The sequence below is a fragment of the Thermobia domestica genome, chromosome 9 (assembly GCF_964235325.1).
Source record: "Thermobia domestica chromosome 9, izTheDome1.hap1.1, whole genome shotgun sequence".
Taxonomy (NCBI): Eukaryota; Metazoa; Arthropoda; class Insecta; order Zygentoma; family Lepismatidae; genus Thermobia; species Thermobia domestica.
This window is the reverse complement of record NC_137462.1, coordinates 108,809,935-108,836,523: the sequence shown is the minus strand read 5'-3', so window position 1 is coordinate 108,836,523 and position 26,589 is coordinate 108,809,935. Positions and strand designations below refer to the sequence as shown.

General features: G+C 38.7%; 1 protein-coding gene across 1 annotated transcript; it reads right to left on the bottom strand.

Annotated features, from left to right (window-relative positions):
• Positions 1-4,150: 4,150 nt before the first annotated feature.
• LOC145694918 (NPC intracellular cholesterol transporter 2 homolog a-like) lies at positions 4,151-20,723 on the bottom strand. Its single transcript, XM_081771686.1, has 4 exons — positions 20,357-20,723; positions 16,325-16,435; positions 11,760-11,935; positions 4,151-5,656 (listed from the first exon to the last, which is right to left on the bottom strand). Exons 1-4 carry the CDS (start codon positions 20,427-20,429, stop codon positions 5,546-5,548), a joined length of 471 nt encoding a protein of 156 aa, XP_081627812.1. The 5' UTR covers positions 20,430-20,723; the 3' UTR covers positions 4,151-5,545.
• Positions 20,724-26,589: the final 5,866 nt, after the last annotated feature.

The window sequence follows — 26,589 nt, the reverse complement described above, 5'->3', positions numbered from 1 at the left end:
AAGCGGTTAGCGTACACGCCTTTGGCGTGAGAGACCCAGGTTCGATTCCCGGCGGGAGCTTGTGTGGTTCGGATTCCATATTAATCAGTAAGTCCCGTCCCATATAGCCATACTGCTGAAAGGGACGTTAAACTGAAAATCCACTCAACTCTTGTTGCCAGCTTTCTTCAAATGGTTTAACACTGTTTGGTGATGGATATTAAGGTCATTGACGATATCACGACTGCATACATGCCGGTCTTGCTCGGCTTGTCAAAAATATCATCTGCTTAAGTCGTGATTGGTCGCCCACTGAGGGGAGCATCTTTGACATTGAAATTTCCGGAACGAAAGCGTCTGAATCATTTCTTGGCTGCTGCTTTTGGTAACGATCTTGCCTATAAGCAGCACAAATTTCTCTATATAAGCCTTCGCAGTATTTGTGCCTTTGCCGAAATGAAATTGTAAAATGAAGCGCAGTTTTGCGGAAAGTTCATTTATCTTCACGGCGCAGTACCTTATGACTAATTTTAAGAACTCCAACACTTTTTTTTGCACATTACTAGCTTCAAGTGTCAATTGTCAAACGACATTAAATCTGGCTCGCAGCGATTCATATACCCTCCTATTTGGGACACTCGTGCATAAAAGGAACAATACTGTTTTAGATTACCTGATAGGAAGTTTAATAGATCTGATTGTACGCAGTTTTCCCTTAAATCTCAGTGGCGGTGAACCATCCATAAAGTAAAATGAATCAGTGGTAGCGCGCTTACTTCTGGTGCTTGAGCTCTCTGGTTCGATCTAAGCTCGTGCGAAGTGGGTTTTGTGGTGGACAAACGCTGTGTACTGGGTTTTCTCGTTGTTCCTCCGTTTCCTCCCACTTTTGTCATTCATCTAATCATCCCCCTTAGCCTCGGTGCATAATCATGGAACGTTAAACTAAGCTTTAAAAAATCTAAATAAATCTTATAGCGTCCGTTGTGGTAAAGTGGCGTATCCCATAATTTGATGTTTAAAAATGTCATCTATTGTCTAGGCAGTACCGTAGATCACGTTGGGATTGTGAAGAGGATTCATGTTGACTCGTACACTCCATACACTTGGGGACACGGTGTCTCAGTGGTAGATTGCTTACCTCTGGTGCGTGGGGTCCCTGGTTCGATCCCCGGTCAAGTTAGTTTGTGGTGGACAACATTGTGTCCGTGGGTTTTCTCGGGGTACTCCCGTTTCTTCCCACTTTCTCATTCCACCAATTCATCATTCACTTGCTTTAACCCTTTAGAGATCTTGGCTTTTTGGGCTATTTTTTAGACTTTCAGTTAAGCAGCTACTGCATCGTCACTATTTATGCTAGGATCATGGTTCATACCTCATTCTCTTCAGAATAGAGCTGGCTTTCAACTGGTACCACTTGCATGCCAATACCATATACCAGGCGAGGGAAAATTGATGTCGGGAAAATTTTGAGGGGGAATTTTTTTGTCCAACTTTGGCCCCCCTGCCCCCCCCCCCCTATGTGAACGTAGAGACCTCAAAAAATCTGATAAATAGTACTTGGTAAACTAAATGCGTGTACCAAATTTCAAGTTTCTATCTTGAATAGTAAGGGCGGGAGAAATTTTATCAAAAATTCCCACAATGCCCCAAATTACCACAAAACACTATGATCTCAGGGAAAATATTTCCTGAGACATCCCTAATTACCCTAGGGACATGTGTCGCCCATATTCTCTTCTGAATAGAACTGCCTTTCAGGCGGTACCATTCACATGTCTCCATCATGTATCTACGGCGGGAAATTCCAGAAAAAAGGGATTTTTGGGTCTAAATTTCCCTTTTTTCAACTTTTAGCCCCTCTGGACCCCCCTGTTTTAGCGCAGAAATCTAAAAAAAAATCTGTTAAATGCTACTCGGTGGACTGAATGTTTGTGCACAAATTCAATCTTCTAGGTACAAAAATAAGCCCGCCAAAAAAAATATACCCACCATGTCCCATTTTTCCCTATATAGAAGTATATTTTTCAAAAAATCCCTGAGACGTCCCTAATTACCCTAGGATAATGATTCGACCGTCATTCTCTTCAGAATGGAACTGCCTTTCAGACGGTATGACTCACGTGTCTCCATGTATGTGAGGCGGGAAAATCATGAAAAACGGGATTTTTTTGTCAAATTCCCTTTTTTCAATTTTTTCCCCTTCTGGACCCCCCTCCCCCTGTTTTAATGCAGAGATCTGAAAACAATCTGAGAAATACTACTAGGTGGGCTGAATGTTTGTGCACAATTTCAATCTTCTAGGTGCAAAAAGTAAGCCCGCCAAAAAAAAATATACCCACCATGTCCCATTTTTCCCTATATAGAAGTATATTTTTCAAAAAATCCCTGAGACGTCCCTAATTACCCTAGGATAATGATTCGACCGTCATTCTCTTCAGAATGGAACTGCCTTTTAGACGGTATGGCTCACGTGTCCCCATCATGTATGTGAGGCGAGAAAATCCTGAAAGACGGTATTTTTTGTGTAAAAATATCCCTTTTTTCAACCCTTTGCCCCTCTGGTTCCCCCCCTGTTTTAGCACTGACATCGGAACAAAAAATTTGGTAAACACTACTCAGTGGACTGAATGTTTGTGCAAAATTTCAATCTTCTACGTGAAAAAATAAGCCCGCCAAAAAATAATGAACATAGGCTTCATAAGGGAAAATTTCTATTTCAAAATTATGACGTCATCACCTCCTATGTCTGGACGCAGGACGGTCTGAAACCATACGTAATGTCTTCTACAATGTATCTGGACTTTGGAAAAAAAAAAAAAACGGACGAAAAAGCTCAAATAGAAGAGAAATAACGCAATGTACGATGAAAAATGCGTATCGTACAAAATGTACGATAAGATCCCCAAAGGGTTAATCAGTTTCCCTTAACTTAACAGGCATAATCGTGGGACATTAAACTGAAAGATTCAATTTGTAATTTTTTATTCCTCCTACATTTGTTCATTCCATTCTCCTACCTCGTCTCCACCCCTCCTTTGCTATACTTATTTCTATCTGTAGCTTCTCATACCTAATCGCGTGCTCCTACTGTCATACATCCGCCAGGAGAAAATGGCTGATATACACAATATATTAATAAACGGATTCCGTTTCATGGTATGAAACTATGGTAGCCTTCCAAATTACGGGAATTCAATATTCAAACTTGAAGTAATATAATTTACAACTGCAGTTTGTAATAGAGAAATAAGATCAACGATAGAAACTTCCTCGGGGGCTGATTCTACATCAAAAAGCCATCTCTCTTATTGTTTCTGCTCTATGGAAATTAACATTAAAACCGGAAGTATTATTGATGTATTGATGATGATTAATGCAGTAAAGGAATAAAATCAGAAGTAAAACATATTCTTGGGATAGTGAATCCATATCAAACACCTGCCTGTTGTATCATCTATTATACGAGCCGTGTTGCAACTGAAAAATATTTAGTTTCAACAGATAGATAGAACTCGACACAAAACTCATTTTGGGTGGGACACCAAATCAGTCAAAAAGCTGCTTTTAGATTTCTTACTATTTTTCCTCTTTGGAAATAAATATTGAAACTGAAACTTGTAAATTCTAACCACTTACGTATTTGATACAGTGTTGTGGGTAATGATGGTAAGTTCTCTTGGGGCGTTAAATCAATTGCTAGAAACCGCTTGTCACTATCTATTAACGTTTTTGTTCTATGGGGATCAACGGTGGACCGCTGAGCAGCAGTAGGAAACTTAAAAGAATGACAAATGTATACGAAGCGTTGTAATGGATTCTGCTTTTCATCTTTTCAATGCCTGAATTTAAACGAGTCCCTTGCGTGTTTCGAAGCATTTTCTTCCAGTCTCTTGGCTAATTCCGCATAAATATTCGTACAGTCTGATTTGTCAGTGCTGCTCTAAAAACCTTTAAAACGCAATGTTTTTATTATATTGTGTTGTCATTGCCGCATTTTCCGGTGACCGGAGACCTCGCCATTGTGTAATCCATGTGATAAAATACCATTTCGAGAAGAATATATACACCAAAGATTCCTCTAACACTGACACACATACTGCAACACATCATACGGATAAATGGTCAAGAAATTTTGCTTTATTCCGAGGCTGAAACATAAAGAGACGAACTATTATGATCTTAACATACTTTATTAAAATAGTCATACAACAGTATGTCTTACATTTTGTATAAAATAATTAGGAACTACCATATTTTTTCCTCCAAAATATCAAATAATACAAAACAGAAAAAGATTTAAAAAAAAGATACTATGCATCTAGTATTGATATAGTATATATACAACTGAAGATCTAAAGTCTGATACAATTTATTAAGTAGCATCACTTACTTCTGTAAGAATTTCTTCTGAAAATCATAAATGGTAAACTTGTAAACAATGTTCGAAATTCCGAACGTCTGTACAGAAATGCATTTTATAGTCTACATACAAGGGTGAAAGTATACAGGTACAACATTTAGACTTTGGAAGATCACAATATGCTATGGATATGTCTTAACATCACAGTAGTGTGTTTGTGGGTTCAGTAATACTTTCAGGAAGCAACTTGTTTCATCAATAGTTTTTTTTAAAAAAAAAAAGTTTATTCTACAATTCCAAATAAAGAGTCATTCACACGAAACTATTGTACAAGTCCAAGGTATTGGTTTGGGTTCCATATACTTTCCAAATTTTATGATTACAGTTACAGAAGTTATTACACGAAATTTATCAGTTGTGTGTTCTACTGCTTGTTCATATAGTGCTATCTGTCAATAATCATCTTTTGACATACTCTTACTTGTGACACTACTGCAAGGGACAGAGGCGCCACATAAACTATAGTACATGAGTAACAGGACGGCGAGAAATAATTCATTTTATGCATTTTACCAATGAAATGTTCTACACAGAAAAACGCTCGATCAACTTATATGCTCATTCGTCCTGTGATGGAGAAACAATTCATTACAGTATAGAAATCCGATGTTTGTAAGTCTCGCAAAGATTTAAATTTATGTTGAAGCTATTAATATATTGCCAATTACATCATCATAAATCTTATTTGAACACACATTATCCATACCTTTTATTTTTATTTTGGCACATTATAACTCAGCACATATTCAAAATATGCAACACAATATGCTTGAATTATCTTTGATAAGTAATTGGAATAGACTATCTTTGTATACCAGGAAAAAAGGATAAAAATTATTAGTGTATGTATAAATATACTATGTAGCTAAAAAAAAAAAGTTCAAAACAGTATCACTATGCACCAGTTAAAAAACAACTACACCACCGACTAACATAAAACATTTTTAGAGGCATGAAACAAGTAGCCACTTAAATCATGTCTATGGCCTTTGGGTAATAATGCTAGTGTGTTCCGCGTAGGAACTGAGCAGATATATTTTTTTTCCCTTATAACCAATATGTTTCCCCTCCCAACTAATTCATAGAATATTTAGTATAAAAATTAACAATTAGGTTTCCTGCCTCGAGAAATCCTCTCTAAGATGTTTAACGACCTCTACGAGATTTTCCTTTACCAACTATTTTAGCAGGTATCAAAGCACAAACTATATCTTCATCCATTTCGTTCTTCAACTCCCATTTGACATCCACAGTTACCTATATAAAAAAATACAGATCATTATTAATAATACACAGGCTTCCCAGCAGGACATTGAAAAAATACAGGACAGTTTGGTTTACACAATGGAATATTATGCTCTGAAGAACAGAAAAAAAATATAAATGTATTGTAAGAAAAGGCCACCCTTCACTCCAATGGACAACTATTTGTTATTCAAAATAGTAATAAAAAAAATTAAAAATGCAGCTTCAATATCTTTAGAATTCAGAACATATTCGCACTATCTCAGAAGAAAAAGAAATAGTTAACTCTTATTTATAGGATTACCATGACATTTAACACTTTTAACATGCCGTTATTCATACATAATTTTGAGTACGTAAATTTAATTAATGCATGCAAAAATATTAACTATTTCGCTACCTTCCTACTATCCTTCTAGTTCTTTTATTTACAGATGAACTTTATTTTGGCATTATTTTTAATTACTTCAAATCTTTCTAATGGAAAAAGAAGATTGATAACTTATTTTTCTGGTAATAAAATATTTGAATCTAATTAAACTTCCAGTTCATAATTTCCAGGACATTTCCAGGATTTTCACCATTTGTCTGCTTTTCATAACTTTTCCAAAGCGTTTCCAAGACACTTTTATTTCCAGGTTTTTCAGGACACATATTATGTACAGCAATATTGGAAGGCGTTGGGATATGTTGGTGAATACCCACACACCTCAATGCCTAGCCAATACTGCTGCACACACTGCTGAAAGAAAATGCTAACACAGTTGCGTTCAAGAACCTGGAGCATGCAAGGTTCCTCAGCTAAGCTTTACTGGAGAAGAATGGGCACATAGGAAACAAAGATGGAAAAAAAGTGGCCATGGAAGGATAGGAAAAAACAAATTTAAAAAAGGTAATAGTGAGGATTAATTACTGTCCCTCAGAAAAATAATGCTAACACATTTAAGCATATTGCTAATATGTAGAAATTTAAATCATCACTAGAACTGCCCTTGGCATGCACTTTTAATAATTCAATCACTGAAAAATATAGGAAATATAGGACAAAAACATAAATTTCCAAAATATAGGAAAACAGGACAGCTGAGAGCCCTGATAATACATCACACTCCTCAGAATCAGAAATAGTCCCCATTACAAGCAATATTCTACTTCCAACACTCACGTAGATTATGGACACCATGATGATAGAAATCAGAAGAATTGAGTCAAAGAAGTAAACCAGTGCGTGGATCTCCTCTTCGAGGGTTCAAAACCATCGTTCCCGTAGATGGTTCTCTAGTGTGTATGACCCTATGACGTACTATAATGGTGCAATATTCGGAATATAGGCAGAGGCTTAGTGTTTCCCAATTGAGCTGAATAATGGTGTCATGGGTAATTTTAAGCATCTAGCTGTGCATTGTTCTGAAACAGAATAATACCTCTGCGATTCACAAGCACTGGCTGAACAGTTTTCAATTTTTCATGCACACATTTCAACGGATGGTACATAGTTGAGTTGATCGTCTGGTCAGTTGGCAACAGTTAGCGAAATGCACAATATCCGGAACAGCCCACTAAACATGGAGCACAACCTTCTGCTGATGCAGTGATGGCTTTGGTTGTTCGGGAGTAAGTTCATATGGTGCCAACCATTGATGAACGCGCCATGGAGTACCGTAAAACGCCTTCACACCGCACGTTAGCACTTTATCCAAAAACTGACCCTTTCCCTGAAGAGACTACAAATAATCTCCGGCTCGTGTAGTTTTTAGAGCTGCAGTCAACAGTGACAGTTTTCTTACGCAAGCGTTGGAAAATTATCAGTGCACTGAAATTGAAGCTTCTCTCAATGATTCAGATATCTGGCCATTATCGGCCTCGCCCTCCCCATTGGTGTAGTGGCTATTGCGTATACCTTTGATACACGGGATCCTGGGTTCAATGGGAGAGCATTGAAAATTTGAACGCATTACGTTGGTTCGGATTCCATCTTAAACTATAGATCTATGTCTCACATAGCCTCGGTGCTGCAAAGGGAGCTAAATTCCAACCAATCAAAATGTTTAGCTAATGGATGTATAGGATACATACTTATAGATTAAAAATAAGCATTAACCTTGTTATATAATTTCGATTCTCCCTGAGGTCTATCAAAGTAACTACTCTCTTGCTGCTACTTCTTTTCTTAATTATTCATCCATGTGGAGGAGATTTTTGGAACATCAAAAATCAGAATCTACCGAAAAACTACTTTAATTTCCAAAATTACCTGAGGATAATAACAACAAAATTTAATAGAGATGTTACGTTTTTTCAACAAGCTGAGTGACGCTAGATGAATTTTTTTCCTAGTACATAGAACTCATTTTGCGGCGTAGTGTTGGAAGAACAGATGTGTTCAAGCATATGTAAAGAGTTTCTCAATTATCAGCATACTTCTGTAAACAGATTTTCTATACCATATTAGTGGCTAAAATTAAATTTTTAAGAATAGATGCACACAAGTGTAGATACACGTTACACAAAAAAATATTGTAGGTTTTCGGCAGATTTTGGGTTCTGATATTTCAAGAGTTATCCTTCACATGGATGAATAATTAAGAAAAGAAGCACCAGCAATAGAGGAGTTACTTTAGAAGGTCCCAGAGAGGGTCACAATGATAACAAAAATAAATCTTTCGTATACAAGGTTAATGCTTACTTTTAATCAATCAAAATTACATTGGCCTCAACAGCCGCCTTGAGTGCACCATTGTCTATGGCTTGTGGACGTCCCGTACTTAGTCTTCTGGTTTCATTAGCATTTGTTTTCAGTTCAAATTTGAAATCATACAGCTATTATAATGCTGTTTGGAGTTTCCAAGATTCGCCTGCTTTCCTGCGTTTAACTGAAGCGTCCACAATCAGCAGATTACGAGAGGACTAACAACTTTCTCTTTTCCTCAGCGTGTGCAGTACCATGACGTGGAAATCCAACAAAAATTTTTTAGACAAATAATACCTATATTTAAGGAGTAATGAGGATTACATAATTCAATTAGTTTCAAAAATAAAGTAAAGCTAACGTGCTATTCACTTTTAAAAGTAACTAAATTTTTAAAAAAGCTGATAACAGTTTTTAATATAAAAAATGTGATGACCTAGCTATGAGGAATCTTAACCTTTTTTGTTTCCACAAACAAACGAAGAAAGTACTACGTCACCTTGAACTCTTAAAAGCCGCATCTTTATAAAATTCACATATCGTTGGCGTTATGTAGACAACCCTTTTTTGAATATGACAACGGAACCATGGAAATTTCAATATTAATTGTATCCAATCTAAAACTAAAATCACAGATAATGGGAACCTTATTAGATATAGGCACAATTAGCAGAAAAAAAATATTTTTCCCCATACAATTGTGTTAACCTTTGAACTGACTAATTTCGGTAGTCTTCGGTACTGCTTACAAAAAAATTATGTACTCTGCATAAAAGAGAAATGTGACCGAATCGGACAACTCGTTCTGAATTTATTTACAAAATAGCATGCAAGAGAAAGGTATGAATTTTTACTGGATATTATACAACGTTCAGAAAGAGAGGGTACCTACGTACTACATTTTTTTATTGTCCTAATCTTACGTTCTTTCTCCTGACAAATCAGAGGAAGAAAACATACTCCTATGTTGAGGATGTTCATATTTAATATTCTCTCCTTTGAAACAAATTACTTTCACATAGAAATCATCTGGTGGCATCCACTTCATCTCTTGGTAGATGGGCGAAAACTTTTTCTTCTCCACAAGCTATTCTTTCGTACGAGAAGAGATGCGTTGCCCCAAACATGTCCTTTACACTGACATTATAAACCTCAATAAGTTGGCGATGAATTTCCGCAAGTGATGTATCCTTTCGACACAAAAATGTGATCAGATTACGCACTTCTACATTTGGTCATGTATTAGAGAGCGCAGCCATCTTCCAACTGATGACCCTTTCTCGATGGTCTAATGGCTAGCACGCGCGCCTTTGGTGCATGAGATCCTGTGCGAGGATCTTGAAACCTGAACACACTACGGTGGTTCGGATTCCACCTTAAACTGTAAGTCCACGTCTCATAGCCTCGGTGTTGGTAAGGACGCTAAACTCCAATCTTCCAACTGATAAGTTAGCGGGAGAGTCTGACGCAACATAGGCGCCTCTAACGGGTATGTGACAAAGTAGTGGTGACTGCTACGGCCTGGCGAAAAATTCTAATACGATGAAGAATATAACCTCAAAGAAAGCAATTGCTACCTTCCTTTTTGGATAACTCGTAGAACAAAGCAACAAGAATAGTTTCGACGTTTCAAGGTAAATATGGTTTCATCAGTACCTCGGATGATTTCCACAAATATTTTAGTTACGCAAAATTTGAACTAAAACTAACTTTTCAATAATTTTATTAATCGCCCTGTGCACCAACGAAGTTCAACTGTTGACCGAGGGTCATAACCAAGCTCGATGAATATTTCTATTGCACCAACAACGTTCAAGGTTATCTCAGTCAAATGGTGGAATAAACTTGGTTTTAGCTTGAACGACCGAATTTGGGGGTTTAAACTTCGTTGATACAAGTCAGTCTGTTTACATTCACTAATGTCTTTCTATTTTTCCACTAATAAAATTACAATACATTTCTCGTGTTCGGGAACACTTTTTGCTCGTTGTTTCATTATTTTTTCCCCTCACAATGCGATCACTGAAATTAGACTACTCACAACTCTATGTACACAATCTCGAAAGTCGAAAAGATCGGCACGCGGTATACTTTCTTCATTTGTTACTTTGTTAAACGAAGATTAGAGACAAAAGATGACAACCAATCAGAGTCGATTTTACAAATTGACCGAAGTTTACTTAAACTATATGTACTGAACTTCGACTTCCAATGGTGCAACGAAAGTCCTGAAACCACGTTTAAACTTGAAAGTTTAATGTTGAACGCGTTTGAACTTCGTTGGTGCACACGGCTGTAAGACTGTTCCAAATACAGCTGGGAAATGTGCAGCCATTTTACATTAAATCAAGTAATAATGAAATATGTGAAAGAATTTTGAAAGGAATTGGTCTGACAGGGCTGATATCAATGTGGGGAACAAGAAATGTTCTTAATTTTTAAATATTTCATAACAGGAAATCTTACATTTAAATGTTGTACAAGAAATATAGGGAATTACCACATATTAATTTCAATTTCAAAGTTAGGAAAAAAGTTTAACTGAATTGAAATGCAAGAAATACAATCGAATAATCGAATATATGAAGACAGAACACATATGCCAACTTGGATCGAGCTGTTTAGAGCTATTTCAATTCAACTGCTGTATCACCGTATGAATGATTCTTCTGTACGATATAAACTTCACTTTTTGTGAAAAAGAATATGATAAACGTATGAAAAGATACTAAAAGAGCAAAAGATGTAGAAGGGTGGTTGGCCCAATTAACCCGAGACAGCCCAAGGGTTGCCTCGGAGGCACCCTGGTCAACTTTTAATGCCATTATTCTTAATAGATATTTCGTTCCGTGTCTTGCGCTCTATAATTCTTCTATCTCTCTGAAATACAGTCTCTGATTGCGTTTCCTAAGCATTTTTTTTTTACTTTACCTCAGAAAAAAATAGGGTTAATTTTATACTAGCGTAAAGGCCCAAGAGATGCCTCTGAGACTCCTACTGAAGTATGTACTTTTCTAATTATTTGATACTGTTCATTTTTTATTACCATTGACAAGTGATTTCATAGCAAAGTAGTAACTAGCCTTTCCTATTAATGACGGAAAATACAAATGGTTGCGGTGGGTTCAGGTAGCTTGCATATGCAGCAGGGAGTCTCAAGAGGCACCCCTTGAGCCTTTTAAGGGTAAAATTAGCATGGGCTTTCTCTGGTTAATCAAAAATATTAACACTACAAAACTAGGAATGCTACAACAAAGCAAAATGACTGGTAATGACTTTAGGTCTAATACATGGATTTTGTTGTGCAACATAAGTATCTTTACAAAGCTTAAATTATATACATATACATATATACACACACACACACACATATATATTATATATATATAAAATTTATTAATTAATATATGTTCTCACAGTACTCACCGATGGATACTCCTTCAAAACAGGCAATACTGCTTTATATTCATAACTTGCACCTTTATTCAGAGGGCAATGTAGTGAGCCAAACTTGCAGGCATCAGCTTTTTTCAACCGGAAAGGAATTGGTATACCTCCCAATACACCATGCACCACAGCTCTTACATTAGTTGCTGGCTTTACTTGAGAGAAAAGAAATAATATTAAATCTTAATAGTTACTGCGGAAATTCTACACAATAATATAACATAATATGACAATGACTTTACATGTTACGCTGAGAACAGAACCTGCACAAGGGATGTAGGAAAATGGCTTAAAATACGAGGGCAAGTCAAGAAAGACTTGGACTGATTTTTTTCCCGGCAGTTCTGTTAACGCTGGAGCTTCATAGTTTGGCATACAAGTAGGGTGGGTCTTGCTGTGCATATATATAAAATGTTGTTAAGGAATCATTGCATGTTTGGTAACCACGACTTTTTATTGCAGGTGATGTTCTGCGCCGCCTCTAGAAGTCGCCTGTAGAAGAAATGGAGTCATTACGAGATGAACAATTTGCAGCTATACGGTTCTGCTATCGCCTGGGGAAAAGTGCAACAGAAACTCTAGGAATGTTGAGAGCAGCCTACAAAGATGACGCTCTGCCACGAAGTACCGTGTTCTGGTGGTTCAAAGAGTTTAAAGAGGGCCGAATGACAATCACGAAAGCTGGTGGACCAGGTGTATCAGCGTCAGCTGTTACTGAGGTGAACATTAACACGGCAGCAGTCATTGTTAGAGAAGATCGCCGCATCAGTATCGACGATCTGGCAGCCGCACTACGCATATCTCATGGCAGTGCCTTCAAAATTTTGCATGACCACCTCCACATGCGCCGAGTGTGTGCGCGATGGATTCCGCGACTCCTGACACCAGAGCAGAAGGCCGTTCGAGTGGAGACTTGCAGGGAGCTGTTGCAAAGGTTTGAGGATGGTGGAGACGCCTACCGCACCGTGCGACTTTTTTCTATTCCCTGCCCTAAAATCCAGACTGCGTGGACGCCGCTTCTCCGATAATTCCGAGGTTCTGAAGGCATCGGAGGCGGTTTTGAAGGACATCTCAAAGAATGGCCTGCGACACGTGTTTGAGGACTGGAAGACTCGAATGAAAAAGTGCATTCAAATGGGCGGGGACTACTTTGAAAAGGATCATGTGCCTGTTGCTGAGTAATAATAAATTGCCTAGAAAAAAAAAATCAGTCCAAGTCTTTCTTGACTAGCCCTCGTAGAATTACAGTTGAGCGCACGTACATAATTATTTTGGGCAGTACAATTCTTTAACTGATTTATTTTATTGTTACTTTAGTTGTAACTTTTTACGAGTAGCATTTATATATACATGTTTTTACATAATCTGAAGTACTAAACGTTGTAAACTAAGATCGAAACACTATTAAAATAGGAACCAATTGAGGAACTAAAGGAAAAGCTAATATTTATATCATGTTCGGGTTCGTTGTACCCAATTTGATCAAAGTAGAAAATTGTTAAGTCTAATGTAGTTCGATTGACAAGAAGCAATTTGTTGATGTAATACCGGTAATTTTGAAATTTAAGGAAGCTTTCGCTTTACTTTCGTAGACAGTTTCCATTTCGCTGCACAAATTCTCACCACAATGCCTGGAAATGGAAGTGACAGCTAAATAAAACTAGTAAAACTATGAGGTTGGGAATACAAAAGTTTTAACAGATTACGAAATAAGAGCCTATGAAGGTATGCATTAATTATTTATTATGCTATCATTAGTATAATTTAACTGGATTGATTTAAACCGTCTGATATGTCTAGAAATGTCTATCTGAGATTCCTGATGGGACCTCGTGTGAATCGAAACCCACATTAAGATGCAAGTCGATGTCTTATATAGCTTCGGTGCTGAACAAAACGCTTCAATCAACCAACCAACCATGTCTATCTGATAATAACAGACCCAAGATATGTGGATTATTGTATAGCTATCATAATTTTACGAAAACGTAAAAACATTTAAAATGGGAGTGTCATATACCTAGGAAGTGCTTAAAGAACATTATTTTACTACTAATAATACACGTGTAATAGCCTAATGGTGCAGAAACATGACTAATTACGAAAACAAGAGAATTCAAGCATGGAGATAAGATTCCTAAGAAGCACTGTCTGAAATGATAATGGAATTATCACGAATGCTCTTAACCTAAAGACTATCCGAAAAATGGTACAAAAGTCTAGGTTCTGCTGATATAGATCTGTACACCTATCAAGTTTCCACATACTATGATAGGAAATTACAGTGGAGTACAAACAGATGAGAAATAAGGTAGGGAAAGATTAAAAATAATAAATAATAAATTGAAACAAATCGGACAGGTACTGTACAAGGGAAATTTTAAAAAATGTGTAAATTTTCTACAGCAAAACAGAAATTATTCACAAAAACTCTAGTATATACTTGGAAATATACATTCCTCTGCTTTTCTAAGTAGTAGCAAATGGAATTGAGACATCTGTCCCAACGTGACACGAAGTTTATGATATTCGTGTTACAGAATTCGTTCTGCTAGGCGTTAAGCTATAGAAGAACGGCTGTGATTAGCCTTACGCTCGATGCGGGAGCGTTGGCTGGCAAAGTATTCGTTTTCTGGTCTGAACAGATCAAGTCTGGAGGCACCAGGTCTGAACTGATGCTGGATGCCTCAGAATTAATCAATTCCAAGACTGGAGCTTCTGTAACTATTGCAACATGTTCATGTATATTGTCATGCAGAAAGATATCATCCTCAGAGACTGTGGGATGTTTTTGATACAGAAAAAGCTCGTAGACGGTCCAAGCATAATACGCAGCAGCGTCGACGTTTTGTCCTCTTACTACAAAATCAGCAGGAATCAAACCTTGGTAGTCCACGAAAATGGTGAGGAAAATTTTCCTGTGGACGAGGTTTTCTTGAATCTTCGGACAGTATGTGTAATGAAGTACTCCGGTGTGCATTGAAACGCTCACGATTCATCACCGCTAACACGATGGTCGAGAAACGTGTTTCAATCCCTCTCGTACAATGTAAATGTTCAAAACAGAATGCTATTCCGTTTTCCATATGCCGTGGTGTGAGTTGTCTAGGGACCCTTCTTGCTGAGACTCTTTGACATCTGAGCATTTAATGGATAATGTTATATGTACTATCATATGAAATTCCCACTTCATCCATAATGTTCGGATTATGGCCTGTCGATTCCACTGAATCACTTCATTCACACCTTCAGCAGTCAACTGTGTGTGAAGTGCGTGGTGGTCCTGAACAGACATCATCGAACACGTAACCTGTTTTAAACTTTGTACACCAGTTACACACGTTTGTGAATGTCACATACTTGTCATCGTACGTTGAATACAACTCACGATAGGTTTCATGAGGCTTATGTCCTATTAGCGATTGAAATCTATTACACTCCGCAACTCATAGGTTTGAGCGTCTCGAGCCGAGGTGTCATTTTGAAACTACTGCCGTTCCCCATGCACGAGATGCACACACCTTCCATCTCATGGAGATGTGACCATGGTACATATATGTACTTAAAAATGCATTAGTGAAACTAAACTGACCAAAACACGAAATACATTAATAACAGTTGTGTAACAGTTTGGGCAATATAACGTCGCATTCATCAGCAAATATGTTTCTGATGAAGGCAATGTTACATTACCGAAACCATTACATATGTGTTATATTTACTGCTTTGGTCAGTTTTGTTTCATGAATACATGTTGACTATTTTCCAAGCTATGATGAATAATATACAAGTTCAAAATGCACTAATTTCTCCACTAATATTTATCAATTTAGGTTTTATTGTGGTGGTGCATGTGTCATGCAGACCGAGTGGTGAACCAATTAATTTCTCCAAAAATTCTATTAAAAATAGAAGGAAATGCCAGTTTAATGTTCCACGATTTTGTCCGTTAGGCTAAGGGAGAAGACGGATGATTCAGCAAGTGAATGATGATGGAAGAATTGGATGGATGAGAATATGGGAGGAAACGAAATACTCCGAGAAAACATTTGGGCAGGATGTTGTCCCATACACACTTACTTGGCCGGGAATCGAACCAGGGTCTTCATGCACTAGAGGTAAGCACTCTACCAATGGGCCAATGTGCAGCCCAGGAATTCTATTAAGACACCGGTATTTTCGAACGTGGTGCCCACAAAATTGGCTGCATGTCATTTTTGGAGAGAAGAAACTTATGCTCATCAAGCCATTTGAGGCCACACTGGATCAGTGGTAAAGTGCTCACCCCCTGGTGTGTGCGGTCCCTTGTTCGATCCCACTCACGCTAAGTTGATTTTATGGTAGACAAACACTGTGTTAGAGGGTTTTTCGTTTATTCACACTTTTTTTCCTTCACCATTAATATACATTTTATAATCACAGTCTTCCTTAGCATCGGAACATAAACGTCGGACGTTAAACAAAACAAAAACAGGACATCTGTCATACCCATCAATGCTGCTAAGTCGAAATTAAAAATCTGTAAAGTATAGAAGTTTACTTACGTGCCACAAAGTCAAGTTCAATGGTAACGTTAGTGTTTTTCTTCAACACACATCTTGGACCTGATCCACACTCCGGTATGTCCACTTTCACCAACTTGCCAGCCTGAGAACCTATAAAATAAAATAAAATAAAAGTTTTGTTATCGTTCTAAATACAGCATAGTCGTCAAAATGATACGCAAGGCACTTTCAGCAACTACTCATCTTAAATTACTTGGCTGCTTAACTAAGTTAAACATTGAGTGTCTCACCTTACGACACTAAGTATAGACATATTTGGGATATATATCTGATCTGAGTGAATAACGCTATAATTAGTATAACTATACAAAATTTTTCAATTAGCTTACAGTATTGGAAAAATCAGTAATAATTTATCACGTGGAATAATTTATAACTTGATGGAATAGTTATATAAAAAATTCAGTAAGTTATTTTTAAGTTTGATGAAAAAATTATTTTATTTCGCTTCATCTCTACCCATATGGAGCCCCCAGTTCTTAGAATTTTGTCTGCTTCAAATGCGAGCCCAAGTTAGGAAGCAAATCCTGCTCTGATGTGATCATCGTTCGTCACCCACACACTGCATAAACCTCACCTCTCTGTGAGGTTTAAGTGTTGGTGTATAATTTCCATATTATCGCAAAAAATAAACTTTCCAGAGGAACATAACATTCTCAAAAAATATATTTGATATATTGAAATAAACTTTTGTGTGTGTGTATGAAGTGGAATACTATCAATACGTCTGATAACAACATGCCAGTGATGCTATTGTACTATTCCGCCTTCTTCAGCTACTAGTAAAAGTGACACGGTAAACAGAGTCACAACACCAGCAAGCTTTGAAGCTCAAAGATGTTTTAAAGATGGTGTCTGCACAAATTGGGAAAAACCAAGGAACATCTTTTGCGTACTGCTGAATATTAACATGTGAGTCTATTCTGGAGATCGATCGTCTTTCAATTATCTACACAACACGAAAAGACTGACATTCCAGGGATAAATAATTTTTGTGCGTGACGGTTAACATATTCTCGCCACGCGTGTTATATTTTGAATATTTCTCGTATCGTTATAGCCGTTTCAGAAGCTACGAAATAGAGCCTCTTAATTATAAAAATGTAATCTTAACCATTTGCTTTATATCTCAACCATCTAAAAAAGATAATAAATCTAATGTGATTCGAAAAAAAAAAATGCTTTTCTTTTAATACTTCAAAATTTTATGTTAGTGTTGTTTTATATGAGTTGTGTTTAGTGAAAATGATCTTAATCTTACACTTAACCTTAGTAAAAGTGAAGTTCTAATTTTTAACTATTTCTTTTGCATGTATTTAATGCAATGCAGTAAGTATTATTGTTTTCTGCCCAACATTAGTACTTTTTTTTAAGTCTGTGATATGCGTCCCCCTGAGACTATTTACGGACAAACTAAGGAATCGAACCCAGGACTTACCGCTTCTTCTTTGCAATGTATTAATAGTTTTGTGGGGGGGGGGGGATTAGGGGTTCAGTTATTACTAGAAATAAAGGTTTCAGTTCCGCAGTTAGGAGCGGGATAAATGGAACAAACAAAACTTACGGTGAAAATTTATTGTACGAGTCCACATATTTATAAAATTTACAGAACAAATCTGAGTTGAGTTGATTTTGAGTTTAACGTTCCGTTGAGCAGCGAGGCTATTTGAGACGTGGACCTAGTGATTAACGTGGAATCCGAACCACATGAGCTCCCGCCGGGAATCGAACCCGGGCCTCCCACGCGAAAGGCGCGTACGCTAACCGCTTAGCCACGGAGAAGCTCCAGAACAAATTTGTAATAACATTTTAATAGATCAGTGTGTAAACAATAGAAATGGCTAAACTGACACAGATGGGTGTCCCAGACAAAGACCTAAACGAATCTGTTTTCAACGTTGTATTACAACTTAACGGTTCTTACTTTCATATACCTTACCTACAATTACCCCTGTTTCATGTCTTTGAAACTCCTTATGCTCTTTCCTACATCCACATTCATCAATATAATATTACTGCGGAAAATCAGTACCTTGGAACTGTTAAGTGTTGCAAACTAGACACTACGCATTACACTAAAACAATAGAGACGATTAAATATCGTGTCTTCCAAACTTTGCAATCACAAAATTTTCTTCTTGCTTCCCAAATTTACTTTGTGAAAAACTGAATATATCGATGTTAGTCACTTGAAAAATTACATTTAGTGTCGTTCGTCGTTAATTGATCGCAAAGTTTGCGTTACAATCACGCAAATCAATATTTAATTGATTCCTATGACTTTCCCACTGCGATGGAGGATTAAGCTTCGAAATTACACTAAAAATCCGTTCCTGTCCATGTGTCAGAGGCGTTTGGAGGTGCAGTTCCCCATCAAAGACCAAGTTACAAAACGCATATAAAATACTCCTTTCCTTCATGATAACCATTCAATGGAGGTGTATATTTGCATTCCCTGGGCAGAGCCACTTCAAGAGGCCTTATGGAAAAACAACCAACCTGTGCTAGGTGGCCACTAAAAAGCACGAATACCATCTAACAGAGTCAGAGCAGGAGCGCAGCAGGGGGGGGGGCGCGGCAGTGCGTCTGTAGAGCTGGCGCGTCGATGGTGGGTATACGCGTAAACGAGGATTTTGGAAAACTCCGGCTTTCGCGATAGAAAGATATGCGATAGGTCCCTTCATATTCCGAATATTTTTATATCTTGCACATTAGTTTTGCAAAGTAACATAACAGCACTAACGTAAATTTCACAAATATGTGGATCTCGTAACTCCCGGACACTTCTATGGTTTCTTGTCATGAGTTAGCACACTGACTTCAGATAATTCACTTCACTTTACTTTGTATATTGTGATTAAAGACTTCATTACAGATGAATCAATGTTTAGTTGATTAACTTTCATTATTGTATTTTTATGTAAATACGCATATCACACGTAAGAACAGATTCACATCGTATTTTACCTATAAATTTTCTATTTGGTAGAACCGTCTGCTCGAGTGAAACCTTGCTGCACTCCTGCTCTGACTCGGTTAGTGTCTTTTGCACAATAGTTCTTATCGTGTATGTACACTTAAGCCGTCAGAAAGTGAATCTTCACAGAAGAATGCAAATCCACACCCCAAGAATGATCGTTTAAGATTCAATGAGTCGATTTCCTGAAAAATAAGTATATATACCAGTATAGCTATATAAAACACTGCTGAATATATGTATGGATCCGAACAATAAATCTGTATGAAATTTACCAGGAAGCAATGTACACAACAGTAAAACTGCAATATATAAAACCCACGAAAACAAGTTTATCGGAAAATATTACATCTTATATTATAATTAACATATTTTGGGCTTTGTGCCGCAGAGTAAATTCAAGATGTTCGGGTTAGACTGTATCTGAGCAAGGTGACCAGACGTCCCGTTTTAGCCGGGACAGTCCCTTTTCTCCACCGTTGTCCCGTTTTTTATCTGATTCTCAAACGGAACGCCTAAATGTCCCATTTTCAAGCAAATTTGATCCAGGTGTCAAGAAATTATTATTCAAAATATAAATGATTAATGCAAATTCTACACTCTTCCGTACCAGCACTCATTGGGAAGGTTCAGCTGTGTCTGGAACTTCCGAATGTTCAAATGGGAATTGAGTGTTCTGTAGTTCAAGTGGAAATTGAGTTGAAATTATGAGTGTTCAAGTAGTTAAAAGTATTGTTGGGTTGTACTTAAGTTAGAAACGGTATGTTATCATTCTTACTTGTATATTTCGTAAATTGAAAACACTGCTGAGTCCCAAAATACAATGTGGAAATCATATATATAAGCCCCCCTCCCCCGGTCGCCAATTCATCTGCGTCCCGTTTTTGAAAGTAAAAGTTCTGGTCACCTTGTGTCTGAGCCTACTCTTGGCACTTAATCCCACACTTTTAACATATTTTTCTGTCCCCATTAGTGGAACCTAAGCCGAAATAGTTTGTAATTCACAGGTACAACACACTGGTATTGGTACTTACCACAATCTTCATAGTTAACTGCTACGATTGTTACTGGAAGTAAAGCTAATATAAAAATCTGAATTCTGTTCATTTCTTTCGTTGTCAGAAATTCCAAATATACGTTGATAAGAAATTATTTAAAGTAATTTACGTATGTGACATTAAACACTTACTGTAGTCTATTTTATATGCAAACCTCTGTCACTTTATTCTCCAATAAATGTCTGTTTTCGTTAGTACTGCTGTAGGGTATAACTATTTGCACACTCAACTTATATGCGGTGGAATGACTCATGTCACATGACAGAATTGTTTTTGATTTAATTACTCCAATTGCAGATGACGACATTCGACCTTTAAACAGCGCTGTCTGCTGTCGTCTACCACGCACGACGTTTAGTTGTTGTTAAAAGTGTTGGCAGATCTAATGGTAGAAAATGCTACAAAATTTCATTTTTGGAGTTATTCAAAACTACGAAGAAAAAGGGAGTCATTCCGTACGAGTCATCGCAATTTATTATGTGTACAGCAAATGCAAAAAGTCATTATAACTGCTAGAGAATTATCCCAAATTTAGTGTTATTTGCGATTTAGTTTGCGATAATTCCTATAGCAATTATAATTATTTTTGAGTAGCGTTGCGCCTTGCGCGTGTTGAAGTACAGAGGATTTTGCGAAGACTGGTACGAATAGTCCCACAGGATATCAAAACTAGGGGTCTCGTTCGGTAATGGATTGCGTCAACGCAACGCAAAATTCTTTGTTTTAGTTTGCAATAATCAACATATCAGTTATAATTGATTTTTGTATGTTTTACGCTACGTTTCACTAAACAATTTTTGCGAAGGTTGCAACGAGATGAGACCCCAGAACTAATTTTATGGGATCTTGGGACTGATTCCGTAGCGAATTACGTCATCACACCGCAAATTTTGAGTCTTAGTTTGCGATAATCAGTATAGTAATTACTAGAGCCCGGATTATATGTAATTACATATTTTATTCTCGTTGCATGTAGTTCCGAAAAAAAGTTTAAATTTCCACGAATCCCATAAACAAGATCATTATACCTAGGTTTTATTTTAAATATTTTTACATCTTTTACTCAATATTACATATTTTCAGACATTTTACAAAAAATCAAATATTTAGCAGTTTCTTGTAATTCCTGACCATTCTCTGTTTGTGGATGTTATAAGAAATACAAAACAACTTACTGGAATTTCCGTGAAATTTGCCCTGTTTTGCACTGCGTTCCAAGCTTTATGAGGGGGGAGGAGCAGAAGGTCAAACCTCATTTTAGATATCTGGCATTGAAGATTTCACTGCTTGAGGCAGTTCATTCCGTCATTCTTTCAAGGAAAGCCACTCTGCCAGTTTCATCCTTCCGTGCTGTCTGACAAAAATAGCCGTACTGTCGAAAATTTCTTCATACGGACAGATGAATTGAGGATTGAGGATTGAGGATTTGTAAAATGAAATGAAATGAAATCTTTGAGTTCTACGTCCCACGGTTATGCCGGGTAGGCTAAAGGAGACGGTGATGATGTGTAATGAATGAAATGGTGGAATGAAGGAAGTGGGAGGAAACGGGAGAACCCCGAGAAAACCCACGCTTACGGTGTTTGTCCACCACAAAGTTCACTTGGCGGGGGCTGGGATCGAACCCGGGACCCCAAGCACCAGAGGTGAACGCTCTACCATTGAGCCACCGCGGCCCGATTGAGGATTTGTGTATTGATATTTCATCATGGCACCGGTTGCATCATCCCTAGCATTTAAGTTTAAATAGTGGGTTACTGTAAATGATGCTTTTACAACTAATGGTAAGGTGGTGATTTGTACAGTATGTGACAAAACGGTAAGTTGCTCCATGAAATCGCAGTTGGAACAACATATAAGAACCGCGCTTCACACGAGAAAGAAACAGGAATCATCTCACAAACAAGTTCTTTTGACGCAGATGCGACAGGGGTCGTCTTCATTGGAAAATGAGTTTTTCGCGGACATGTGTGGTGTGGTGCAACGGTAGCTACAAACATTTCTTGGAACAAGCTTCAAGTGCCAGAATACCGGGATTTCTTGAAGAAGTATGCAAGCGAAATATCCTGGACGAATCTACACTGCGGAAAAAATACCTCGATGCTTGCTACAACAAAAGTGTCGAAGTAATTCGCGCTCAGATCGGTGATTCCTATATATAGGTGGCTGCAGACGAAACCATTGGCAGTTTGGGACGCTTTGTAGTGAATTTAATAGTTGGCAAGCTAGATTCCAACTCGCCCTCCAAATCCTATTAGATATATTGCACGGAGCTTGAATGTGTCAATTATTCTTCCGTGGCAAGATTCGTAAATGATGGCCTGAAAGTGCTGCGGCCTCGTGGTGTTGAAGACGAGAAAGTTCTCGTTTTCTACATCGACGCTGCAGCGTACATCTTAAAGGCAAGTAACGCACTCAAAGTTTTCTACCCCAAGTTAGTTCACTCACTTGTGCTGAATCTGCACTTTAACGTGTCGCAGAGGATGTAAGAAGCAACTTCCCTGACGTGAATAAACTTATTTTCAGTGGAAAAATGTGTTTTTGAAAGCTCCCCAAAGAGTCCAGTTTCAAGGAACGTCTGTCAAATGTACCTCTCCCTCACAAGCCGGCGTTAACAATATGGAGTACTTGGCTAGAAGCAGTGACATTTTACAACGAACATTTTTAGGGCGACAAATCCGTTGTATACTCTTTGTCCCCGCCGTCAGTGCAGTTTCTTTGCGTGAAGTGCAAGGTGCGTTATCTAATCCCAAGATGTCTTTTTGCTTGCGTACATTACAAACAATTTTGGTTGGCTTCCGGAGAACATCAAGAAATAGGAAACTTCTGGACTCTTGCTTCAGGAATCCCTGAGTGCCCTGGAGGATGCGAGGAGGAAGTTAGATGTTGTTCGAGGAGAAGGTGGTATGAATGTTGCTCCTAAGTTCCAGAGGGTGCTAGAAAGGAATCCTGGTTTCGTCACATTTCTCAGTATGTGTAAAATCCTGAGTGGAGAAGTTACAGAAGATCTGCATGATAATTTCCCCCGAGAAAATTCACTTCATGAAATACGCCCCAGTGACATCATGTGACCTAGAAAGGTCATTCTCTACCTATAAAAATGTAGTCAGACAAGTGTCTTTCTATGTATTTTGAAAACGTCGCAAAACATATCGTGGTGCATTGTTTTTCTAAATAAGTGCCTCAAATAGTGTTTGGATTGTATTAGAATACTAGCAACTATACCTATTACTCGCTTAGCTGGGTTGAAATGAAAATTTAAATACACAACTCCGTATCTCACGTGTTTAGTACCCGTGAAACATGCTGTTTTCGTTTTAAATGGCATCGATTTTAACGGCATCGGAAAGAACACTGTTAGTCTCGGCGACCCTAAAAACCACGGATACGACACTAATATTGGTCATTTTCGATAATTTTATTATCTCCCCCTCTCCCAAGTTGCGGAGCTGAATTTGGTTTTAACCGGGATCGGAAGTGTCACCGGTCATCTCAGCGACCCCGGAAACTATGGATTCGACACAAATATGGGTCATTTCTGATCAGTTTTATGTATATCCCTTTCCCTCTCCCCCAAGATGTGGGGCTGCATTTGGATTTAAACAACATCAGAAGTGTCACTGTTCATCTCGGCGACCCCAAGAACTATAGATTCAACACTAATATCGGTCATTTTCGGCCATATATATATATATATATATATATATATATATATATATATATATATATATATATATATATATATGTATGTGTGTGTGTGTGTGTGTGTGTGTGTGTGTGGTCCATAAGTCTTAGTACAGTGGACTATTTTGAAAAAAAAAATGATTAAAGCAAATCTGACTAGCGGAGGGCGGACTTGGATAAAGGAGCTACCGATTGATGCATGCGTATTGAATGACGGCCAGTTTTTTTTTTTAATTTAATTTAATTTTTTTTTTATGAGAAGGTAGGCATGTGACACATCAATTACCACTGCTTTTTGCACGGGAATGCAGTCCCGCAAGCAGAAATGTATTATCATGTGCCGTTCCAAAGTTATGACGCCCCAAAGTCTACAGGATGTGCTCTACATGTTGCCCTCAATTGCAACACACAACCTGAGTCTCTTAATCCAGTTATCCTGAACCAGTAACAACACAGAAGGGTGATGCTATCAGAGGCGTCCTGAATACGTCCCTGTAGGTGGGCAACATCCCGAATCTTCTCCTGATACACCAGAAGTTTTAAGTGTCCCCATAAAAAATCCAAGGAAGTGAGGTCCGGCAACCGGGCTAGCCACTTCACAAAGCCTCGGTGACCGATCCAAAGTCCAGGAAAATGCAGATCCAAGCATTCCCACGCAGGCAATGCATAGTGCGGTGGGGCACCATCTTGCTGAAAATATCGCGGCAAGGGCTTCATCAGGGCGGAGAAGCAACGGAAACACCAACTCCTGTAAAATGTCCAGATACAGATTGTGATCAGAAAAATGGAAACATCTATAGTTGGGAACACGTCAGATGTATGGGTTGGCAGTGGTGTCGTGGTGCCCGCAGCGCCGGACCGCTGGTGGTGGTGTGTTAGGTCGGTCTCCATACTACGTCAGGCGCAGTGGAACAGGAGTGTCCAGTGGCTGCAGCAGACGGAGGTAGTGCGAAATGGGAGACCTCTCAGATTTTCAAAGAGGGCAAATTGTTGGTGCGCGGTTATGTGGAGTGAGTGTGACGGCAGTGGCTACTGTGTTAGGTGTGTCACGTGGGACAGTGTCGAAGGTGATGACGGCCTACACAACACACGGGAAAACCACATCGGGGAAGCGGAACAGTGGGCGGAAGAAAATCATGAGTGACAGGTCACGCCGGATATTAAAGCACATTGTCACGCAGAACCGTCGTGCCATTCGGAGCAAGTGACGGAGGAACTTAATCAGCACCTCCCCCACCCTGTTTCGACAATCACAGTCCGCCGCGAATTACATGACATGAACTTACGGGGTCGTGTTGCACGGGCCAAACCGCTCATCAGGGACCATAACGCTTTCGCACGCCGAAAATGGTGCCGCGACCATGCAACTTGGACTGTTGGGGACTGGAAACGTGTGATATGGTCGTATGAGTCATCCTTCACCCTATTCCCAACCACGGGCCATGTTTATGTGTGGAGAACGCCCAAAGAAGCTTATGATCTGCAGTGTCTCCAATTGATTGATTGATTGATTTTGAGTTTTACGTCCCGTTCAGCAGCGAGGCTATATGAGACATGGACCTACTGATTAACGTGGAATCCGAACCACATGAGCTCCCGCCGGGAATCGAACCCGGGTCTCCCGTGCAGTGTCTCCGCCCAACTGTGAAACATGGCGGCAACTCGGTGATGCTGTGGGCCGCCATATCATGGTTTTCATTGGGTCCTGTGGTCACACTTAGCGGACGAATCACTGCCAACGATTATGTCGCAATTTTAGGAGACCACTTGCATCCTATGGTCCGGATGTTGTTCCCGGACAATGACACCATCTTCCAGGATGATAATGCACCCATTCACACAGCTGGCGTTGTTGCAGCGTGGTTTGAGGAACATCGGGAAGAAGTTCAACACCTCCCCTGGCCCGCCCAATCCCCAGATCTCAACATAATTGAACATCTGTGCTCCGTCTTGGAAACACGACTCCGGCGACGATTTCCACCTTCATCCTCTCTCACAGAACTGGCCGATACCCTGCACGAGGAATGGTGTAAAATTCCACTCGCTACCATTCACGACCTCTATGCCTCCATCCCACGTCGCATCAAGGCTGTTCTGAAGGCGAAAGGTGGCCCGACACCATATTAATCTGGTAAGTTGCAATTTCGTTCAGGTGTTTCCATTTCTCTGATCACCATCTGTATCAGACACCATTTAGGGTACCAGGAATGAATAAGGGTCCTATGATCGACATGTTCCATATGTCACATCACACCATGATATGAAAAGGGTTACCCTCTTGCAGGGATTGATCGCATGTGGGTTTGCATACGACCAATATCGCATGTTCTGGCAATTCACTTCCCCATCCAAATAAAAGTTTGCCTCGTCTGTGAAGAGAATGCTGGCCGGGAAATGTGGATCTCGGTCATATTGTGACAAAGCGCAATTGGGGAATTCCATGCGCCAGTCTGGATCATCCTTTGAAAGGTTGTGAACAAGCTGCAGCTTGAAGGGATGCCACTTGTTCGTATGGAGAATCCTCA

Bases quoted from the DNA above. Each gene is read 5' to 3' on its own strand.
- LOC145694918 (XM_081771686.1), bottom strand. From the start codon at position 20,429: ATGAACAGAATTCAGATTTTTATATTAGCTTTACTTCCAGTAACAATC. The intron at 16,436-20,356 runs GTAAGTACCAAT...TTTATTTTATAG, and splicing joins AGTTAACTATGAAGATTGTG to GTTCTCAGGCTGGCAAGTTG. The intron at 5,657-11,759 runs GTGAGTACTGTG...TTTTTTATATAG, and splicing joins TTTTGAAGGAGTATCCATCG to GTAACTGTGGATGTCAAATG.